The 20,931-nt window shown below is 36.4% G+C and overlaps 1 protein-coding gene across 7 annotated transcripts in view; it reads left to right on the top strand.

The window, feature by feature from the left end:
* The window catches only part of patj (PATJ, crumbs cell polarity complex component), a 114,893-nt gene that overhangs the window by 45,340 nt on the left and 48,622 nt on the right, over positions 1-20,931 (top strand). For 4 of the 7 annotated variants that reach the window (XM_012961547.3, XM_031900899.1, XM_002931589.5 and 1 more), the window contains 7 exons: positions 7,390-7,599; positions 9,665-9,766; positions 10,188-10,484; positions 11,369-11,459; positions 13,180-13,318; positions 15,927-15,998; positions 16,092-16,269. In XM_012961547.3, the coding sequence (XP_012817001.2) occupies positions 7,390-7,599; positions 9,665-9,766; positions 10,188-10,484; positions 11,369-11,459; positions 13,180-13,318; positions 15,927-15,998; positions 16,092-16,269 (1,089 nt within the window). The remainder of the gene's footprint in view (positions 1-7,389; positions 7,600-9,664; positions 9,767-10,187; positions 10,485-11,368; positions 11,460-13,179; positions 13,319-15,926; positions 15,999-16,091; positions 16,270-20,931) is intronic. The other 3 variants (XM_012961548.3, XM_018093561.2, XM_012961550.3) reach the window with 3 other exon arrangements.

The following is a 20,931-nucleotide window of genomic DNA, read 5'->3' as shown; positions in this document are numbered from 1 at the left end:
GGAACCCATGCTTTACGCATTTCGTAGCTTCACGCCACTTCATCAGAAGCAAATTATTTTCCCTCCACAATTATAATTGCACTCAAGCCCCTCCCCTTAAAAACATTAACCATTCAAATTTTTCAGTTCTTTCTCTAGTAATTATAAAGTAACTGTATTTGGATCTAAGGGAGTGATATACCTGGCAACTTTCAATACAGTTTGTTTACAATATGTGGGGAAAAACCACACACAGGGCATGCACAAGATTTCTAAAACATCAGCACTAGAGAGAAAAGAGCCCAAGTCAGCAATAGCTGACTGAGGATATAATTTTTGTAAGAGAATTCAATATGATCAAGGTGTACATCTCTTTTAATTTCCCCAAGACAAAATTACCCAACGAACGTAAGATTATGTGTAGTGTAGAAATAATGATAAATCAGGATTTAGTCTTACAACCTATACAGAGAGCCGTTCCTCTTCATCTACAGTAAAGAGAAACATTGTCCACCTAGATTAGTGAGAGGCTGGGCTTATAGTTCAACTACCCACATGAATATTACAGTTATGAATATTTATGTAAGCTTTTTGTATTTTAATGTTATTTTAAAGATAAGAGAAAAGGGAAATCATTTTTCTCTTCCATTAAAATTTTTATTATGGTATGGTCTGAATTTAAAGACAAAAACAAGAACAAAATGCCTTTTTTTTTTTTTTGGCTTTTTTTGGTCATGACTTGAAAAGAAATGTGATATATTTGCTGCCAAAGACTTTTTAAAGCATGACATTCCATTTCAAAGTTATTGGCTATAAACTTGATTGCCATTCATGCAGGCTGTAAAGCCTGAGGCGACAAATGGACCCTGCCTGTGATAATTCATCTTGGGGAATTGTCTGATTTGCTGATCACAGTCAAATTAGTTTGTGAAGTTTGCAAATATACGTGTAATTATGCATCACGACAAAGCAATGATAGTGTGTAATAGCAAAAGTTTTCAGCCTTACAATGGATATGTTCTAACATTATCATTTGTTTAATATGTTGCACACTTGCTGCAAGACTTCGTATGATGGTTGTTTGTGATTGCCTTCATGTGTGGGTTTCGTATAATTCTTCTCTTTTTTTGTACAAGGGCCTTATGACTCCCACCTGGTAGAAAACCAGTATCCATCTGAAAATATATAATATGCTTTTTGCCAATGTTAACTATTGTAAAGCATAAAAAAGTGAAAACTATGTGTAAGTTTTTAAGGCATGTTTACTTCCTTACATAAGAATTCCTTTAAATAAAGCATGCCTGTAATAGCTGCAGATTGATATAGAGCTGAGAATATTTGTGGTTTTATTTAAGCTTAGTTTGACCACTACATGGTTAAAAGCATCCAAACACATAATTAAAAAAAAAAAAAGTTAATGGTTGCCAGGTAAACACTACCAGCCTGAATACATAATAATGGTCTAGGGCTGTTTTCCATGATTTGGGCTATGTTCCCTGGTTCCATTGAATGCAAACCTTAAAGTGATACTGATATAAAAAAACTACTCTTCAAAATATGACCTAGCGGTCATGTTGATCGTTGTTTGCTGATAGGGCTGCTTTTGCAAGTAATTGTTACTTAAAACTAACCAAACCTGACTGTTTTGCCAACCTGACTGTCCAATCTCAACCTGTCAGTTATAGCTTCTAATGCTAATGGACTACTGCAGCACAAGTATGGCAGCCCCCTCATAGAGGAACATGTTGATCAGATAGATAATGTAGAGGGGCCAGGCAAATGCTTTTAAGACAAAATTACAAATAGCACGCAAAGACAATATTATGAGAAATGTAAAAAAAAGTGTAATTTTTGGTGTCATTATCTCTTTAAAGTTACTGCACACAATTAGTAATCAGTCCTGTTTCGCTTCCCCAGAAAATTCGCAAAACATTGCAAACATTTCCCAGCATCAGTGCTCAACTGCCCTAATACTCTTGTGATGAAATGAAAGCAAATGCAGGAAAGTTAGGACTAAATTCTTATTAATAACCTTGGTTTGGTAATGAGATGTTGGAAAAACAGGTGTTCGGATACATCTGGTCAAATATGTGTAGCTAATTTGTAAATATTAAGTCCCTTACTATATCTATGTTGGTAATATGTGAGAAAAGAAAATGAGCAACATTTTGGTTCAATTAGTAGTCTCTATGCCTTGCAGCAGGGAATTAGCTTTGAGGTACACTGGTTTTCTTCTGCACTTTAAAGCTATAGTGGTAGGTTAGTTAGACTTCTGATGAAATTGGCTGTGGTGTTTGTGCTTCAGAGAGGAACCTTCAATTGTAAGCTCAGCTGAGGCAGGTACTGATGTGAATGATAATATTTGTCTAGCACTATATAAATAAAAGATAACTATCTGCAGAGAATTTTTATGTTCTTTGTACTTGTGTGTTTACTCTGGGTACCCCAATTTCCTCACATACAGGAAGATTAATTGGTCACAGTGTATGTGTATGGGGTAGGGAACTTAGATCGTAAGCAGATACTGTTGCTGAGTGATGACTGAATGATGTATCATTTCTGCAAAGTGCTGAGTAATATGTTGCTGCTGTATAACTAAAGGATAATATTACATTCCAGAAGTGTTGTTAGGCTTTCTAGTAACTAATCTTTTCAGGTGCATGGTACTTTACAGAAGGAGATTCCCATTTAAATATTGCAAACAGTTTTATTACAATATAGAAACCATATTTTTCTGATTTAAATTAAGAATGTTTTCTTTGAGACTTCATTTTCAAATTTTGCATACTTTCCAAATCTTTATAGAGCTTGTTCTGACTCTTAGACAGTATGTTTGATCCAGTTTTTGAAGTACTATTTTGAGGGTGTAGAGAAATTTAAAAGATAATCTCCCTACCTGAAGGTCTGGTCATATATTCTCATATCTTTTCTTACATAAATGCACAACTTCTGCTTCTGGCAGAAGTTTATTTTTTTATATATTTTTTTAATAATCTTAGGAAAAAAAATTCCAAACTATACAAACCTTGAAAATTCAACTCCTCCACCTGCCCGCTCTTTGGACCTATCCGCATACCATGAAAGATTATTTTAGCAATCTGTTTATTTGACTTACAGTTTATATCTGCTCTAAATGCTTTGAATTCCATTCATGTTATTAATCTCTACAAATGTTAAAAAAAAAATGAATTCTTAAAGAGCTTGGCCAGCTGTTCAGTAATGCAAATTTCAGTAGAGAAGCTGTTTCAACAAGTTGAACCTAGATATTTGTTCATTCAAAAAATGATCCAGTGGGATGATAACAATTCAAGGCTTGGTATATTATCCAAGCCTGATAATGAAGTTCAATATATGCATCATATTTCACCGTATTTTACTTTTTGACTTCAGTGTCTCTGCGGGGTTTAGTAGAACCTACTTGCTTTGATGAGAAATCACTTTTTGTGCCAGTCTTGGTAGTTACAAACTGGTGCATTGGGCGCAATGTCATACTCCAACTTTTGGAGCCTTAGTCCTTGCTTGGGAGTATTGATTGATTTAAACATCCATTGAATCTACATTATAGTTTAATCATTTAGATGCAGACTTTTTGCTAAATATATAATTATATTATGTAGTCTAGCATTAGTCATAAAAGCTACTAAGGTCAGTGAATCTGTCAACCAGGCAATGGCACGAATGACAGTGGAAAGTGGCTAGTGGAAGCCCTAAATGATATAGTTATACTGGTTTATGTTTATAGGCAGAGTAGAATGACAAACAAAATCTGCACAACTTAGTGCCTTTTATTACATAACCCCCTTTGTATCCAGATCTGCTTCGTCCACAGAATTATAAGCCAGCACTTATGACTGACACAGAGGCGAAAGGTCTGAATTTCTATTGCTGAGCTGTGGAATGCCCCAAAAGAAGGCATTGCCTCACAGTAGGGTCAAGGCAGAACACAGCATAAAGCCCCATATGTAATAAAAGTCACATAATTTTCCCAGTTGCAGTAACCCATTGCAACCTATAAGTTTGCTCATGATGTAGTTGGTAAATGCTAACGGCTAATTGGTTGCTGTAGGCAATTAGGCTTTGTGACAGCATTAAGCTTAAAAAAAAAAAAAAAAAAGAAGCTGACCAATCTGTTCATTCCTGAAGTTATGTTGCCTGTCAATCATGGTAATGAGCATGGCAGATTTCATTATGCATAGGAAAGCTATGCATAAATGTATGCACATATCCCTTGGTAGTTAAGAGTATTACAGACATCGTATCTCTGTAAGTGGATCTCTCAAATACTTGCACCGAGATCTTTGGCTAGAAAATCAGTAGCTATTCCTGAACTAGTATATAATACCAGGCCCCATTCACATAACTTTATATGAGGTACATGTAAGCATGTACTGTGTTAGTTGATCAGTTCAAAAACTCTGTTTTCTTTCATGTATCTAGTTTTATGACAAAAAAGGGGTTGCTTGATCTAGAAATAAGCTATGATTTAAAAGGGCTGGAGTCAGGCCTATGGTATGTTTTGAATAAATCACCAGGCTGGTGGCATTGGCCCATGAACACCCTAAGTACCTGTCAGGTTCAGATTAGGGAGGAGACAAGTGAATGATTTAAAACATACCATATGGTAACAAGACACACAAACTGGAGGTGTAATGTCAAATTCCATCCCTGCGTGGATTCTATGATTCCAGTGTTGAATTATTTGAATTAAATTAATTTAGGTTATCACACACAACATTTTTATTTAATTTCATTTTCATTCTTATTTATATGCAAAGAATCGAAGGGGTGGATTTATTAAAGTGTAGAATTAGAGCTCAGCACCCAAGAATTCACCCACTTTCTATTCATTCTTATGGGATTTTTAAAAGCATGTTTATCAAATGGTGAACTCTGAATATCACCCATTGATAAATACACTTCTAAAAATTTCATAGAATAAATAGGGAGTGGGTTTTCTTTGGTGTGTTCTAATCTCACATTTTGATAAATCTGCCCCTGAATTTCTAGTCTTCAAGATATGGGGCCAAGTTCCATAGCAAATGTTTATACCTTTATGTAGTGCAGTCAACCCATATTACCACATTTTTTCTGGACCAATTGTGTTAAGCAAATTCATTGCATTAGTTCATCTTACTGACAATGTTGAATTACGTTAGTTTCCTATCATCTATGTACAGAAAATGTGTTTGATTCTTATGTTATGTGATATGACCTTAATATGTAAGCTTCACTGGGATAGGGACTGCTATTAATTATGCCCAATCTCTGTAAATATGTGAGCCCTGTATAATTAAAGGATGATTAAAACAATCCTTATAAGCAGATAGCAAAAATTTACAATGTATATAACATGTAAAGTATTCTATATAGCAACTGTTAATACTTTCTTTACAGTGTGCTGTTTCGGAAAAGTTCAGCAGTGTATGTTCTTTAAGAATCAGTGTCCTTCAGCAGATTGTGCTGCGCACATCACAAAAATGACTGCTGCTGTAACTGCATTTGTTTGGAATTATTGATCTTTACTGCCCTCTCTTGGCCAATACACATATATCTTAGCTCTGAGAATATTTTGAAGTTCTCCTGAGTCAGCAAAGTCTCTTAAGTTCTCCATCAACCTAATGGATCAATTCAGTCTACTCCAAGGCACATCTTTGTAAGTTTCGAAACGGCACAGCAGCACAGTATTTTTCAGTGTTATATTAACTATCCCACTTCTGGTATAGCAGTCACTGGAGAATATCAGTTAAGGGAATTGAATAGGCTGCAGTCCAATTGCTGTTTGACAGGAAATAATTATCAAAAAGTAATAATCAAAAAATATATATTATTATTAATGGTGGCCTTCATTAAAAACACAACTTTTACAATCCCAAAGTACTGCACTAAATGCAGATATCAGCACAGTCACACTGTTCGATAAGGTCCTTCTACTGATGTACAGCACAAGTATACAAGTAATTGCAGGGTTCCTTTTGTATTTCTTATACATTTCAGCTGCCAGCAAGTTACTGCAAGGTTCCTTTTGTGTTTTTTAGATACAGCCACATCAATAATGCCACAAACAACTGTGCCAGATTCGCTTAAAGGGTTTTGCAAAATTTTTATTAAATTGAGTAACTATGGATGCAAAACGATTGCCTTTAAATGAAATGCAGTTAGTGCAGGCCTTGTTGAATTTTCTAGAAGTGTATTAATTTTTTACTTCATATAGTAACCTTATTCAAAGAAGCTTTTTAGTAGTCTTTGTTGCTATTTTTTGGTTTGTTGTACTTATTTCTATTCTACCTTTGTACATATTCTTATGCGATCTTTGTAATCCGTACTGTGCACGCATACATGTATCACCAGAATATGGGTAGTTGCAGCTTAGTAGGTTGGGTCCTGAGTTTGATTCTAATTTGGGCACTTTCACGCTTGCCCCACATTCCAAAAACATACAGCCGGGTTTCAATTGGCTTCTGATAAAACTGAACATTGTAAGTGTTTTATATGTAGTAGATGCTTTACATTGTAGTCTTCAGTTGGTCAGGGACAGGTATGATTGATAAATTGTAAATTGCAGTGTAACATGTTAGTGCTATTTTGATGATAACGACTAGTGCATTTGGAGGTGGTTATGAATTTGCAGGGGGACCCATACAACAGTGGAACTGTCAGTGGTACGTACAAAATGTATTTTTTTTTTATTTACCTACAGCCCCCTGGTTCAGATCTGTTGTACTTTGTATTGTTCAATTCACCATACATATGGACAGCCCCTAAGGCCATGGACACACTGAGCTTTTGCTCTGATTCTCTCAGCAGAAGCTGTACTTTTCAGTGCAAATAAACAGAGCTGTGTAAGAGAGCAGATCTAAATATGTAGAGTTACAGTACAGGACTGTGCACCACACTGCTGAACCTGAGTTGCAAGTGTGCTAGTAAAGCAGCTGTCGTATTTGGGGGAGCACTTATTGAACAGGCCAACTAATTGATAACTATTTATTCCCCCACCATGTATTTTTTCATTAAAGTTACATTTTTTAATCTTTAATTTCCTTAATAAAATCTAAGAAACAGGGAAGATATGTTAAGCTTTAGTGTCATGTTCTGCTAAAAAAACAGTAGTGGATTGAGAAGGACTAATATTTGAACAAACCCTAATGACTGCACATAACTGAGTGAGTTGGATAATAGTCATTTATCTTTATCTAGTATTTCTGTGTAAAATACAATGGCTTTAGTACATGTTGCGATAGTACAATTACGATTTTTAAAAAAAAAAAAAAATACCCACACTCGTTTTAACTTCCTTTATCTTGCTGCTGCTGCTGCTGCTGCTACCACAATAAATCAAATTACTGTGTATATGCAGCAGATGAAACTATGAAACTCTGATGCACTGTTTGTGGTTTCTGGCTCCATCTTCAGGATCCTTTAGATCCAGCAAGGACCGTCCTTGTAATTCAGTCTCTGGTATCAAATGGGGTGGCAGAAACAAGTGGCCAGATTTTGCCTGGCGATCGTTTGGTCTTTGTAAATGACAATTACATGGACAATGCTTCATTGGAAGATGCTGTGCAAATATTGACATCTGTGCCACCTGGAAGGACACGCCTAGGCATTTGCAAGCCGTTGGTGGTAAGCAATAATCTTAACATAAAGGCGTGTAGTATAACAAGATAAAATAATTGTTGGAGTAGATCTTTTTGCAGAAATTACTATAGTTTATGCTGATCCACAACACTATGAAATAAAATCTGTTTATAGACAAAGCTGAAAAAATGTTAATGTAGATATAAAGAAAAAATGAATTAACAGTATGGAAAAACAAAGTAAGGAGACCATTTAATATAATTAAGTGTAAATGTAATGGTTTCTTCTATCCCAAAATAGTTTTTTGCATAATAAAAAAAATATATAGTTGCAGGGCCAGACCTAGGGGTTGGCAGAAGAGGCAAATGCCTTGTCAACTCTGCTGTTATTAGTTTCCCTTACCTGATACCCTAGGCCAGTGGTCCTGTTTGCTGAAAACTGCACTGACCCTGGATACTACTCTAGGTGCACCACGGAGTGATCATTTTACACTTCATTCTTCACTCCTGCTGGGCATACAGTAAAGTGAAAAGACAAAGTGAAAAGCTGGCTTTTTCATTGTTACTCCACTTTACTGAAGCAGGGTGTCGAAGAATTAAGAAGCATAAGAAGGTGATTGCTTCCTGGTTCTCCTACAGAAGTACCATGGGTCAGTGCTGTTTTCAGCAAACGAGCACCATCCCAGGGTATCAGGTAAGCCATTATAATCCCTATGGGGGGTGCCACCCCCCGGTATTATAACCTTCTCTTTAAAGCAGTGTTTATCTATTTATATACTCTGGTTTTGACTCTTAAAATAATATAGCAAAAGTTGGTTCTCATCCAGTCCTTTTAATCAGCTGGTTATGCTACTTAGTTTCAAGAGTCAGAGCTAGTAGTGTCAGACAGGAACTGCTCAAATTTACAAATAGCTTAAATGTCATTAAAATGTTTTAATATATATTTGGTATGTTGCCTAGTATATTTTCTTTTATCATACAATATTACACCTTGATGATATGTTGCATAACAAGTACAGGTATAGGGCCCATTATCCAGAATACTTATATCTTAGTTGGGATCAATTACAAGGTACTGTTTTATTATCACAGAGAAAAAGGAAATCAGTTTTAAAATTCTCTTTTTAAAATGGGGTCTATGAGAGACAGACTTTCCGTAATTCGGAGCTTTCTGGATAATGGGTTTCCGGATAAGGGATCCCATATCTGTATACTCAGGGGGAGATTTACTAATCCATGAACGGTCCGAAGGCGTCCAAATGCGTTTTTTTCGTAATGATCTGTATTTTTGCAACTTTTTCGTCACCGTTGCGACTTTTTCGTCGCCGCTGTGAAAAAATCGGATTGGTTTTTCCGCCGTTTACAATCACTTAATATGAAAAAATCGCGATGGTGCCGAAATAGTCGCGCAAAATACGATAAAGTCGTGGCTGCGACAAAACAGTCACTACAAATACTAAAAAGTCGCGACGGCGAAATTTCCGTTTCCAATTTTTCTCGCCATTTTTTACACAGCATCATAAATATGCCCCTAAGGCCAGTGGCAGGCATAGTTGGGCTGGGCCAGTGCCGTGCCTGTCAGTGCACACTCCACAGGAGGCACAAAGATTTCTTTATGTTTGCCACTGGCTTAATACAAATGCCTGCTTCTTGTTTAAAGACTAGAAAGAACAAGCTACTGTTTTACAGACTTATAAGGATCTAATGGTTCTATAAACATATAAATGAAATAATAATGGAAAAATAATCATTTCAATTTTTTAGTTTAAATGATTTAAGTAACGGTGCTCAAAATTACATAACTAACACCAAATATATCTCATGGTCTTACATTAACATGTCAGACAGAAACATTGAATTTGTACAGTCTTAAATTGCAGGCATACCCCTCCTATATGTTAATATATTTGTATGATGACCACTTTGCCTCCACACATATAACCTCATGTCAAAGTCAGATCAGAATTGTAATGTAATATAATTTTTTTTTTTTTTCTCACTGATCTGATAATTTTATTAAATAAGTGCATTAATTGAAGCTTTGGGAAGAGATTTTGATGCCTTTATTTGTAACTGATGCATATTTGTGCTTGCACTATGATTCCCTTTAGGGTAGCATTAAAGAAGAAAAAGATATATATACAAATTTGGAAGAACTTGAAGACAACACAGATTCTACAGCTACGGATTCAGTGATTCTCGATGTTTTTCATGTAAACACAATATTTATATTTTTGCCTTAAAACATCATACATAACTAGTGTTGAGGTATAATTTTTTACCTCATTAACAAATTGTTTCCAAAGATTCTCAAATCTCCAATCTCCATTCTCTCAAGTATATAAAAAATGTGTGCAACAAATTTTGTGCATATTCGGGAAATAAACTGTCCAATACACCACATGTTGAATTTTTGCCCTGTTATGATAATTTTCTTAATCTGAACTTCAGTCTAAATAATGGACGAATTAATTAACAAATTATGAATTAATTTCAGATTTTATTCCACAATAACTGGATGGAAAAGAATTCAAAAAGTGATGCCAGATCCCAGTGGTTTTAATTGGTTTACCATAAATTATATTTTACAATTTGTCATTCGTGCCTCCAGTGTCTGTTCTTTTGTTTTTACAGAAATACAAAGAGGGGGTATTCATTCAGGACGAACAAGAGGAACTTGTTGATGAACCATCGTTGAATATGGGAAAACAATTTAACATAGAACACAATAAAACTGGCTCTTTGCAAGAGTCGTGGGAAATGCAGGAATTGGAGGGATATGGTGGAGAAAGAGAGATGCTTGTGGATGAGGAATACACTGAACAAGAAAATTTTTCTGAGGACAGTGACCATTACTTTTTGCAGTGTGAAGGGATAGCAATGCCACCGGGAAAGGATTCTGGCTACAGCCAACCATGGATGGAAGACATAGTATGTACTGAATATATAAAGCATGGAATCAAAATGTATATTTATATAGCGATACTTTTACCTGCAATGCTGTAAGACAATACATTAGTAGAACACAAGTAAATTTATATAATATATACAGTTGCATTCAAGGTTTTGTACTAAGTGTAAAAAGACACGAGGATAGAAGTCCCTGCCAGAAATAAAATTGTTAGATTAAGGCATTGCCTCATAAAACATTTGATAGGCACTAAAAAAGCAACTCCAATCTAGGCTTGTGAAATATTTATAGTTATAACATTGTTTCACGCTGTCTTTAGCATAGGAATACTACAAAACGTGATTAAATATATGAGGGGTCAATTACAACAAAGAAGGCTCTATGCAAAGTACACAAGATGGCCTCCATTAGCCATTTTTTTTGCTCTTTGCCTGCCATCTTCCTTTGGTTCTAAAGTGCCTAGGTCTCTGCATTCCATTTTGGAGCACAGAGAACTGTAGCTGCTGTGATGAATACAGCCATGCCATACAACCATGTTCAGCAGCAGGGTATTCCTGGTCCCCTTAACTATCGCCTTACTTACGTGTCTAAATGATGAGAAAGTTAGGGATCTACACTTCTTCCCATGGTCTTTGTAAATAACCCTTATGGTGTTATCAAAATAAATATTTTTGAACTTACTTTACAGGCCTGTATTAGTCAAGTTTTTTTATTTTATGCCCTACTCTTTATTTATACTGCTCCCATTCTTGAATTTGCATTAAATTAAAAAAACGGGAGCATGTAAAAAGTGCAGTATTAAAAAAATATAGGCTTGGAATTTTAGTACAGTGTACTATATGGCTGGATAGCATAGAGTTATATTTTAAGTACTTAAAATGTTTCATGTCATATGTTTTTGAAGCATATGGATTCTGGGGCTATGAAGTTTAAACTGGAAACACAGGAAACTATGCTCTGTCATCAGGATGACTTGCAAACAGGAGTGAGTCAAGGTGAGTATTTATTGTATAAGTAGATTTTGGCATATCATAGTCTGTGTAAAAAAAAAAAGCTGCATCATTACACACTTTATAATATTTTGTCAAACTAACATTTTAGGTGAAATAAATATGGTGTTTCCTGTGCAAGCCAGTTTATAAAATTGTTTACCTATTCTGTTTTCTGCCATTTTTTACTAAAAGAAACTTATCTATTCTACCTTGTGGATTAGAATTCCTCCAAAGCACAACGCTTTTGTCTGTATGATTCCTTCTGTATATAATATGCCCTGTGTTTAAGGTTTATATAACCACTTGAGCAACTGGCTGTGGAGACTTAATGGTGCATGCCTAAGGCCCCTTTCCCCTATTTTTTCACATCTGCATTCATATGGTACACAAGAAACTTCTTTATGAGATATAGAGTTTTGTTGCCTGATGCTTATTAAACAAGATAGACAGCTTTTCTCTGTTTGTCACTGCTTGATGTTTGTAAGAATATTGCAAAAAACATGCAGGCACAAAATGCCAAGGCATTTTGTTGGAACTCTGTCAAGGTCAGAAAAAATCTGCTGAATATACTTTTGCCTGTTGCTTTAAAGGAACAGTAACACCAAAAAATGAAAGAGCTTTAAAGTAATAAAAATATGATGCACTGTTGCCCTGCACTGGTAAAACTGGTATGTTTGCTACAGTAACACTACTATAATTTATATAATAAGCTGCTGTGTAGCCACGGGGGCAGCCATTCAAGCTGGAAAAAAGGAGAAAAGGCACAGGTTACATAGCAGATAACTATGTTCTGAAGAATACAATAGTGTTTTATCTGTTATCTGCTAAGTGCCTGTGCCTTTTCTCCTTTGAATGGCTGCCTCCGTGGCTACATAGCAGCTTATTTATATAAATTATAGTAGACTTTCTGAAGTAAACACACAACTTTTACCTGTGCAGGGCAGCAGCACATTATATTTTAGTTACTTTTATACACTTTCATTTTTTGGTGTTACTGTTCCTTTAATTAAGAAATATCTATGGTTTCTTTTATTTCTAGCACAAAACAAGAATATAAAGCCAGTTTCACTTCCTGTCACATCCGGTACCAAAGAACTTCAGAGAAGCTGATAAAACTAATTAGCAGTTCACAGAGAAGCCCCTGATAATGAGCTGCTTAATGGCTATTGCTTAGAGAGGGGAGCATATTTTTTAACTGTAGAAGTCCTGTTTAATTTTCTAATTTTTAGCAAAGGTATTTTAGGTGTAAATTCATCAAGTACAGGTTATGGGATCCCTTATCCGGAAACCCGTTATCCAGAAAGTTCTAAATTACGGAAAGGCCATCTCCCATAGACTCCATTATAAAAAAAATAATTCTAATTTTTAAAAATATTTCCTTTTTCTCTGTAATTATAAAACAGTACCTTGTACTTGATCCTAACTACGATATAATTAATTAATTAAGATCCCTTATCCGGAACACCCCAGGTCCTGAGTATTCTGGATAACAGGTCCCATACCTGTACAGTGAAAATAGCTGTTTGGTTAAACACAGTGAGAAATGGCATTGCATAAAACAGACAATGCAAATGCTGAAAAACATTAATAATTGAGCAGTTTAGACCATGTGACTGTACCCACAAGGTGCCAGTTTAAACAGCAGACCTAGAATTGTCAACCACAAGGATACTCAAAGATTGGAAATGTTCTCTGCTGTTAACATATTATACCTGAATTTTAGGTACGGTTTACAGCCTTAAAGAACCTGGGATAGTATTCGATCCGGATGCAATTGCTCAACAGAAAGACCGTGAAATGATGGAAGATTATACTAGGATCATACACCAGAAAACCCAGCGTAATCAGCTGGGTGCCTCTAAGTACGTTATTATCTTTCAATCTGAATTAAAAATTGTTTTGTATACCAACCCTCTCCTGTTTGGCAGTGCCACCTGAAATATACACGCTATTTGTTAGTTTGCCAGGGTAGACAAGGGATGGGTACTGTCACTACTTTTCAGTCATGGGCCATGCATTTTTACTGGGGAAGTCTTAGGCTAGTGTCTGAAATAGTGAGTGGAGGGCATTGGTAGAAGCTAGAGGAGTATGTAGAGAATCCTTTTTTAAGGATTTTTCTAGCTGGTCAACTGACTGTGCCCTATATATCACTTATTATATAATATGGACACACACAGGCACTCATAGACATTGGTTGAAAATATTGTTATAAATAAGAAATTTCCATTATTTTATTAGAGAAAGTATAACATATTGATCAAGTGGCATAAAATATCCAGGAAAAAGAGAAAGCAACCGTTAGTGAGTGATCTATTTCCCTTTTGTTAGGGCTGAGCATAAAATGTTATTGTGTTTTTGTTAGCATCATTTTAAAACGCGTATAGTTTTATTATGATATAATGAGCTTTGGTACATCTCACTTCATAGTGGAATGATAAATTGTGATAGTGTAGTGAGACGGGAAGTACCATTAATTCCCCTCTATCAAATTTTTATGATCTCATCTCCTTTGGATAGAGTTTAATTTTTTTGCTATAGGTTTTAATCAGTGTTGGTAGCAAAAGGTTTGGCTTAATGACATTAGTCATTTTTGTGCGCACAAACATCTTTGATATAACTGAATTTCATGGGCATCAAATGCTCTACAAATCTACAGTTGAAGCATTTTTTGTAATACTGGTATGGGACATATAATCCAGAATGCTCGGGAGTCTTCCAGATAAGGGGTCATTCCGTAATAGGGGTCTCCATGTCTGCTTTAAAAATATTTTAAAACCTTAAATAAACCCAATAGGATAGTTTTGCCACCAATGAGGATTCATTATAACTTAGCTGGGATCAAGTACACGATACTGTCTTATTACAGAGAAAATAGAAATCATTTGTAACATTTTAAATTATATGGTTATAATGGAGCCTCTGGGAGATGGCCTTCCTGTAATTTAGAGCTTTCTGGATAATGGGTTTCCTGGTAAAGGGTCCCATACCTGTACCACTATAAAAGCCTGAAACATTTTCTGCTCTTAATGCAAAACATGTTTATGTGAGAGATGTAAAGAGATTGTTAATCATGTAAAATGGATCTTGACTAATGAAGTTGGTAAGGGGGTAATAAAAAGAAGCAACATATACCTGATGTTGTAAACCATATAATTCATTTAGAATGTCTAATTTACTGGTTTTGTTTGAAAGCAAGCAGCTGGTTACTAGACCTGACTTTTACTCTCTAAATCTAAATCCCCAAGCTAACTTTTTAAAAAAAATTATAGATGTGAAAGATCTGTAATACCACTGTAGCAAATGACTGTAGTAAATTTCACTAACCCATGACGTCCGTAACACCACTGTAGACAGAGGACTTTGTGGTTTTTATTAACAAATATTCCAGTAAAGCAACTGCAGGAAATTGTTTAAACACTGCTTATGTTCTCCCTTGCCTCCCCATGCACTGCATAAAGCCTCATTCGCTCTTCACTCTCCATGCTCACATTTATTCACTCTTAGAATTTTTAAATTCAAATCTCTTCCCTTTATCTATTTAGAAGGCATCTTGTTAGTCCAGTACTAAGAAAAGTGAGTAAGTATATGGGCTAAGCCACCTAGAAATGCACACAAAATGCCCCTGTTGATTGGAAAACCCGTGCAAATATGTTTTGACCTAAGCAGTCGTGAGATTACTTGACACTAGCATATAGGGGAACAATGGCAAAAATTTTAATTTATTATGAGTTTCATCTCATGTAAATAAGAAACCTTTTAAATATTATGTAATCAATTAAAATTATTTAGTGTTTCTGAAATAATTAAGATAATCTTTTCTATCCCCATTTTAGCAATCTGGTTTTTTTTTTCATTCTCCCTTTATGCAGGAGTCTGAGTCAGAATTTGATTGACAGTTATCTGCAATTCTGCATCTACATGTAGCTTTTGAGTAAGAGGCAGGCTGCCACAAAACACAAGTGTGTGGTTACGGGGGAATGCCTGTGAATCCTCCTTATTTTTGATGCTTTTAATATGAATATTCATAGTCTATATTTTTAAATAATTCTGCCTTGTCAGTGCTCTGTGCAATGGATTGATAGACAATTTTATATTGTCTAGGCAAGGAGACTATGATGTATTAGAGATGTCACTCAATCTCTGACTCCTGCATGAAGAGAAACAGATTGCTGAGAAGCTGATACTGAAGAGTAACTTCATTATTTCTGAAATAGTGCAGAATTTTTAATTGATTGATTTAGAATGTTCCTTATTTTCATAAGAAACCTCAGTTTTACATACCCTGATTTATTCCCTGATTTTGCACCCATTTGTTTTTTGAGGTCCCAACAATACATAATACATACTGCATTTCCCTGATTTTCCATTTTCCTGGATTTTACACCATTTTTCTGGTACTGTATTTCATTTTCTTGATAGTTCCCTTTTAAATTGTCAGTATTAGTATTTGCCATTGTTTTCTTTGCCTAGTGAATTGCCTGAGAGAGAAGAAGGAGAAGGAGAAGAAACTCCAAATTTCAGTCACTGGGGTCCCCCACGCATGTAAGTTAAATTGTATTATGTTTGCTTTTGATATAGTATATGAAGGTTGTTGCAGAAGAAAATGGTTATTCACATTTTTATTTCTTTGGCAAGAGTTGAAATTTGGAAAGAACCTCAGGTTTCCCTTGGAATTAGTATTGTTGGTGGACAATCAATTATAAAACGACTGAAGAATGGAGAAGAGCTAAAGGGCATCTTTATTAAGCAAGTGTTGGAGAATAGCCCTGCAGGAAAAACAAATGCTTTGAAAACAGGAGACAAAATACTTGAAGTAAGTGTAAAGCAACACTTAGGGGCAGATTTACTAATCCACGAATTCGAATCCCGAATGGGAAAAATTCGGATTGGAAACGAAAATTTTTAAAGATCGCAAATATCCCAAAAATGCTTACGAAAAAATCATATTAGTCACGATAATATCGTATTGGCGATCCGAAAGTCACGAAATTTTCGTACCAAACCATTGTAAACAGCGGTAAAACCTTTCTGATTTTTTTCGCGCAAGCGTATGAAAAAGTCGTGCGGCGTATGAAAAAGTTGTGCGGACGCCCTGAATGCTCCAAACGTTCGCTCTTTTGTAAATGTGCCCTTTAGTAACTCTTTCTGTTTACTTTCACATTTTCTTCCAAATTTTCCTTTATGTCATGAAAATCCAGACCTAAGATAAGTTTCCTTTTTTGGCAGTCCACGCAATACAGGGGTTTCAGATTTTTTGTAAGGCTTGGTAAAGCATAACCCTTAGGGTCCTAGACATGAAATGCAACCCCAACCTTGACAGTCTAACCTCAGAATAACTCGCATATCAAAAGTAAGGCCACAGCAGTATATAATTGAAATACATCACATTGCAGCCTGACTTATTTTGGACTGTTACTTTCCTTAATCATAAGCACCATAACAAGGACCGTAACTGTCCGAAATGCGTCAGATTGCAGTGTACCTGACTTCATGATGTTGGTTTGATATACATGAAGTCACCAATGAAATCTGGCTGTTGTTGGCTCCACCCAGTTTTTCTAACCTTGGACCACAGTTATATAGCAAAAGACACTGTGCAAAGTTTAGGGACCCTTGTTTTAATAGTGTCTGAATGACAGCAATTTATATGTCCCCACTGAAAGTCAATAAGTGAAATCTGATTAGCTTTTGGTTGCTCCGCCCACTTTTTCAAACTTAAAATTGCAGTCCCCTAGTGACCAACTGTAAGAGTTTGGGGATCCTGGTGTTCATACTGTGAGAATGCCAGCAGCTTGGATTTCCCCATTGAAAGTCAATAGGTAAAATCTTATTGACTGTTGGTGGCTCTTCCCAAATTTTCTAACCTTGAACTGCCTTTACCTGTTGCCTAACTCTACAAGGTTATTACTGTGAGAATGGCAGCGGGTTGAATTTCCTCCACTGAAAGTCAAAAGGTCAAAAATCTGAATGGCTGTTTGTTGGATGCCCAAAAGTGGGTGGATCTACAAATATCATATTTTAATTCAGGGTGACCCCTTGACTATGTGATTCAACATAGTGAGTGTAGCCTCAAAGCTGTAAGAGTAGCAGCAGCAGTTTCAATTTCCCCATTAAAGTCAATTGGTGAAATTTGATTGGCTCCTCCCAACAAATGCTGTTGTTTCATTCGGGGTGACCCCATGATTATGTTATTTAAGTTTGGGGAGTGTAGCTTCAAAGCTGGAAGAGTGGTAGCAGTTTGAAAATCTTCCCTGTTAAAGTCAATGGGAAAATTGGGGTTTTCGGAGCAATGCCACAAAAAGATGGGGGGATCGCTTAGAAAAGCACAAGCAACCTGCTTCGCTATAGGCTGAAGAAGTGTGGAGAGTTTTGGCATTGTACCCCTAGGTGGATTAGCCTTTAGAAAATGGGGAGCGCTAAGAAGAAGAAAAAGCAGAATAGTATGTTTTTCAACTGGTGTCATTCGCAGGGAAGATATCTTCTTTCTTTTTTGTTGTTTTTAAGAAATATAATCCTTAACTCTTTTACTGCCAAGCACGTATGGCATACGTGCTGGCAGTAAAAGGGCTTAAACGCCAACGACGTGTCTCATACGTCGTTGGCGTTTAAGCGCTGCCCTCTGCAGCGGCGGCATGCGCCGCCACTGCAGAGGGCTTCTAACAATGACAGCCCCCCTGGGCAATGTGCCAGGGGGGCTGTCATCAGGGTCCTGCGAGCCGATCGCTCGCAGGACCCTCCAGGAAGCAGCAGACGCGATCGCATCGCGTCTGCTGCTTCCTGCTTCCTCTCTCTCCCCCAGCGCCGGCCCAAATGAGGAAGGAGGCGATCGGTCTTCAGGAACAGGTAAGGAGTTTTTTTTTTATTGCATTTACACACTTTTACACACTTATACACACATTTACATACATTTATACACACTTACATACATTTACACACACTTACAGCACACATTTTAGCATTTTTTTTTTTTTTCATTTTTCACACTTTTATACGCTTATTTACACTCATATACACACTTACACACTATCACACAACTTTTACACATGTACACACATGTATACACAAACACTTTGGTTTTTTTTTGTTTTGCTTTTTTTTTTTTTTTTTTTCATTTTACCACTTTGTTTTTATTTTCTTTTACCTAAAAACTGTTTATTTTGACAGCGTAACTATTGGATCAGATATTCTGGCCATTAATTACACTGTCATGTAACTTATTTTGTTGTTTCACTGATTTGCACAATTTTTGTGGTTTTATCACATTTTATCCCTGTATAAGTGTTCCTGATCTGTTTTTAGCGTAGCTTTGCCAGGTGTAACTTTGGTGTACAAAAATAACTTTACCTATTTTGAATTCATCAGAATGTGTACTTTCCAAAAATATATGGTTTTCTGGGGGTCACTGTATAGTTAGGGGGGGTTACTGCACATAATACACTGACAGGGGGCTCTGTGTGCAAAAGCTGAGTTGGCAGGCGAGAAATCCTTATGCGCTATTTTCATTTAGGGTTCAGTACATACCGCAGACTTTGGTATATCTATGCATATTGGGCATCAAACTGTTCAGTAGGCCTCTGGTGTTCCTATTTGGGGTGACTTGCCTTTGTACGCAAGAAATTGTGTGAGATAAATGCGGCAAATTGCAACATTTTTAGGCGATTTTCTGAAATGTCATAAAAACCGATAACTTTAGGAAAGCTTTGCGGCTTGGTACTTTGGTGTAGAAAGGACTCTTTACCCTTGTTGGATTTGTCAGAATGTGTACTTTCCAAAAATATATGGTTTTGTGGGGGTCACTGTATAGTTAGGGGAAGTTTTGGCACATAATACACTGACAGGGGGCTCTGTGTGCAAAAGCTGAGCTGGCAGGCGAGAAATCCTTATGCGCTATTTTCATTTAGGGTTCAGTACATACTGCAGACTTTGGTATATCTATGCATATTGGGCATCAAACTGTTCAGTAGGCCTCTGGTGTTCCTATTTGGGGTGACTTGCCTTTGTACGCAAGAAATTGTGTGAGATAAATGCGGCAAATTGCAACATTTTTAGGCGATTTTCTGAAATGTCATAAAAACCAATAACTTTAGGAAAGCTCTGCAGATTGGTACTTTGGTGTAGAAAGGACTCTTTACCCTTGTTGGATTTGTCAGAATGTGTACTTTCCAAAAATATATGGTTTTGTGGGGGATCTGTATAGTTAGGGGAAGTTTTGGCACATAATACACTGACAGGGGGCTCTGTGTGCAAAAGCTGAGCTGGCAGGCGAGAAATCCTTATGCGCTATTTTCATTTAGGGTTCAGTACATACCGCAGACTTTGGTATATCTATGCATATTGGGCATCAAACTGTTCAGTAGGCCTCTGGTGTTCCTATTTGGGGTGACTTGCCTTTGTACGCAAGAAATTGTGTGAGATAAATGCGACAAATTGCAACATTTTTAGGCGATTTTCTGAAATGTCATAAAAACCAATAACTTTAGGAAAGCTCTGCAGATTGGTACTTTGGTGTAGAAAGGACTCTTTGCCCTTGTTGGATTTGTCAGAATGTGTACTTTCCAAAAATATATGGTTTTGTGGGGGTCACTTTATGGTTAGGGGAAGTTTTGGCACATAATACACTGACAGGGGGCTCTGTATGCAAAAGCTGAGCTGGCAGGCGAGAAATCCTTATGCGCTATTTTCATTTAGGGTTCAGTACATACCGCAGACTTTGGTATATCTATGCATATTGGGCATCAAACTGTTCAGTAGACCTCTGGTGTTCCTTTTTGGGGTGATTTGTCTTTATCTGATCTTTATCAAGAAATTGTGAGAGATAAATGCGGCAAATTGCAACATTTTTATGCGATTTTCGAAATGTCATATAAATCTGCAAACTTAGGAAAGCTTTACAGCTTGGTACTTTGTAGCAATAAGAAATATTTACCCATTATAGATTCGGGGGGATGTGTATTTTCCAAAAATATATGGCTTTCTGGGGTGAATGTACTTTTTTGTAGCATTATCCCACATAAAGGATGTAAATGTGTTGATTTTGCAGGAGCTGAAATGATAGATCATATGGGGGTATGTTCCCATTGGGGCCCCTACATGCCACATACTTAGGTAAACCTATACATATTGGGCATCAAACTGTTCAGTGGACCCCTGGCGTTCAAATTTAGGGTGTTTTATCTTGGTACCTAACACTATGTGGGAGATAAGATGCTGCAAAGTGGAAGCTTTGAGGGGATTTTTGGAAATGTCATCAAAATTGCTAACTTTAGAAAAGCTGTGCGGCTTGGTACTTTGGAGTAGAAAGACATGGGTACCCATTTTAGATTCGGGGGAATGTGTACTTTCCAAAAATATATGACTTTCTGGGGTGAGCGTACTTTTTTGTAGCTTTATCCCACATATAATGATGTAAATGTGTTGATTTTGCATGAGCTGAAATGACAGAAATGACAGTATATATGGGGGTATGTTCACATTG

This window comes from Xenopus tropicalis, chromosome 4 (genome assembly GCF_000004195.4).
Source record: "Xenopus tropicalis strain Nigerian chromosome 4, UCB_Xtro_10.0, whole genome shotgun sequence".
NCBI classification, from domain to species: Eukaryota; Metazoa; Chordata; class Amphibia; order Anura; family Pipidae; genus Xenopus; species Xenopus tropicalis.
This window is presented reverse-complemented; position numbering and strand designations above follow the sequence as displayed.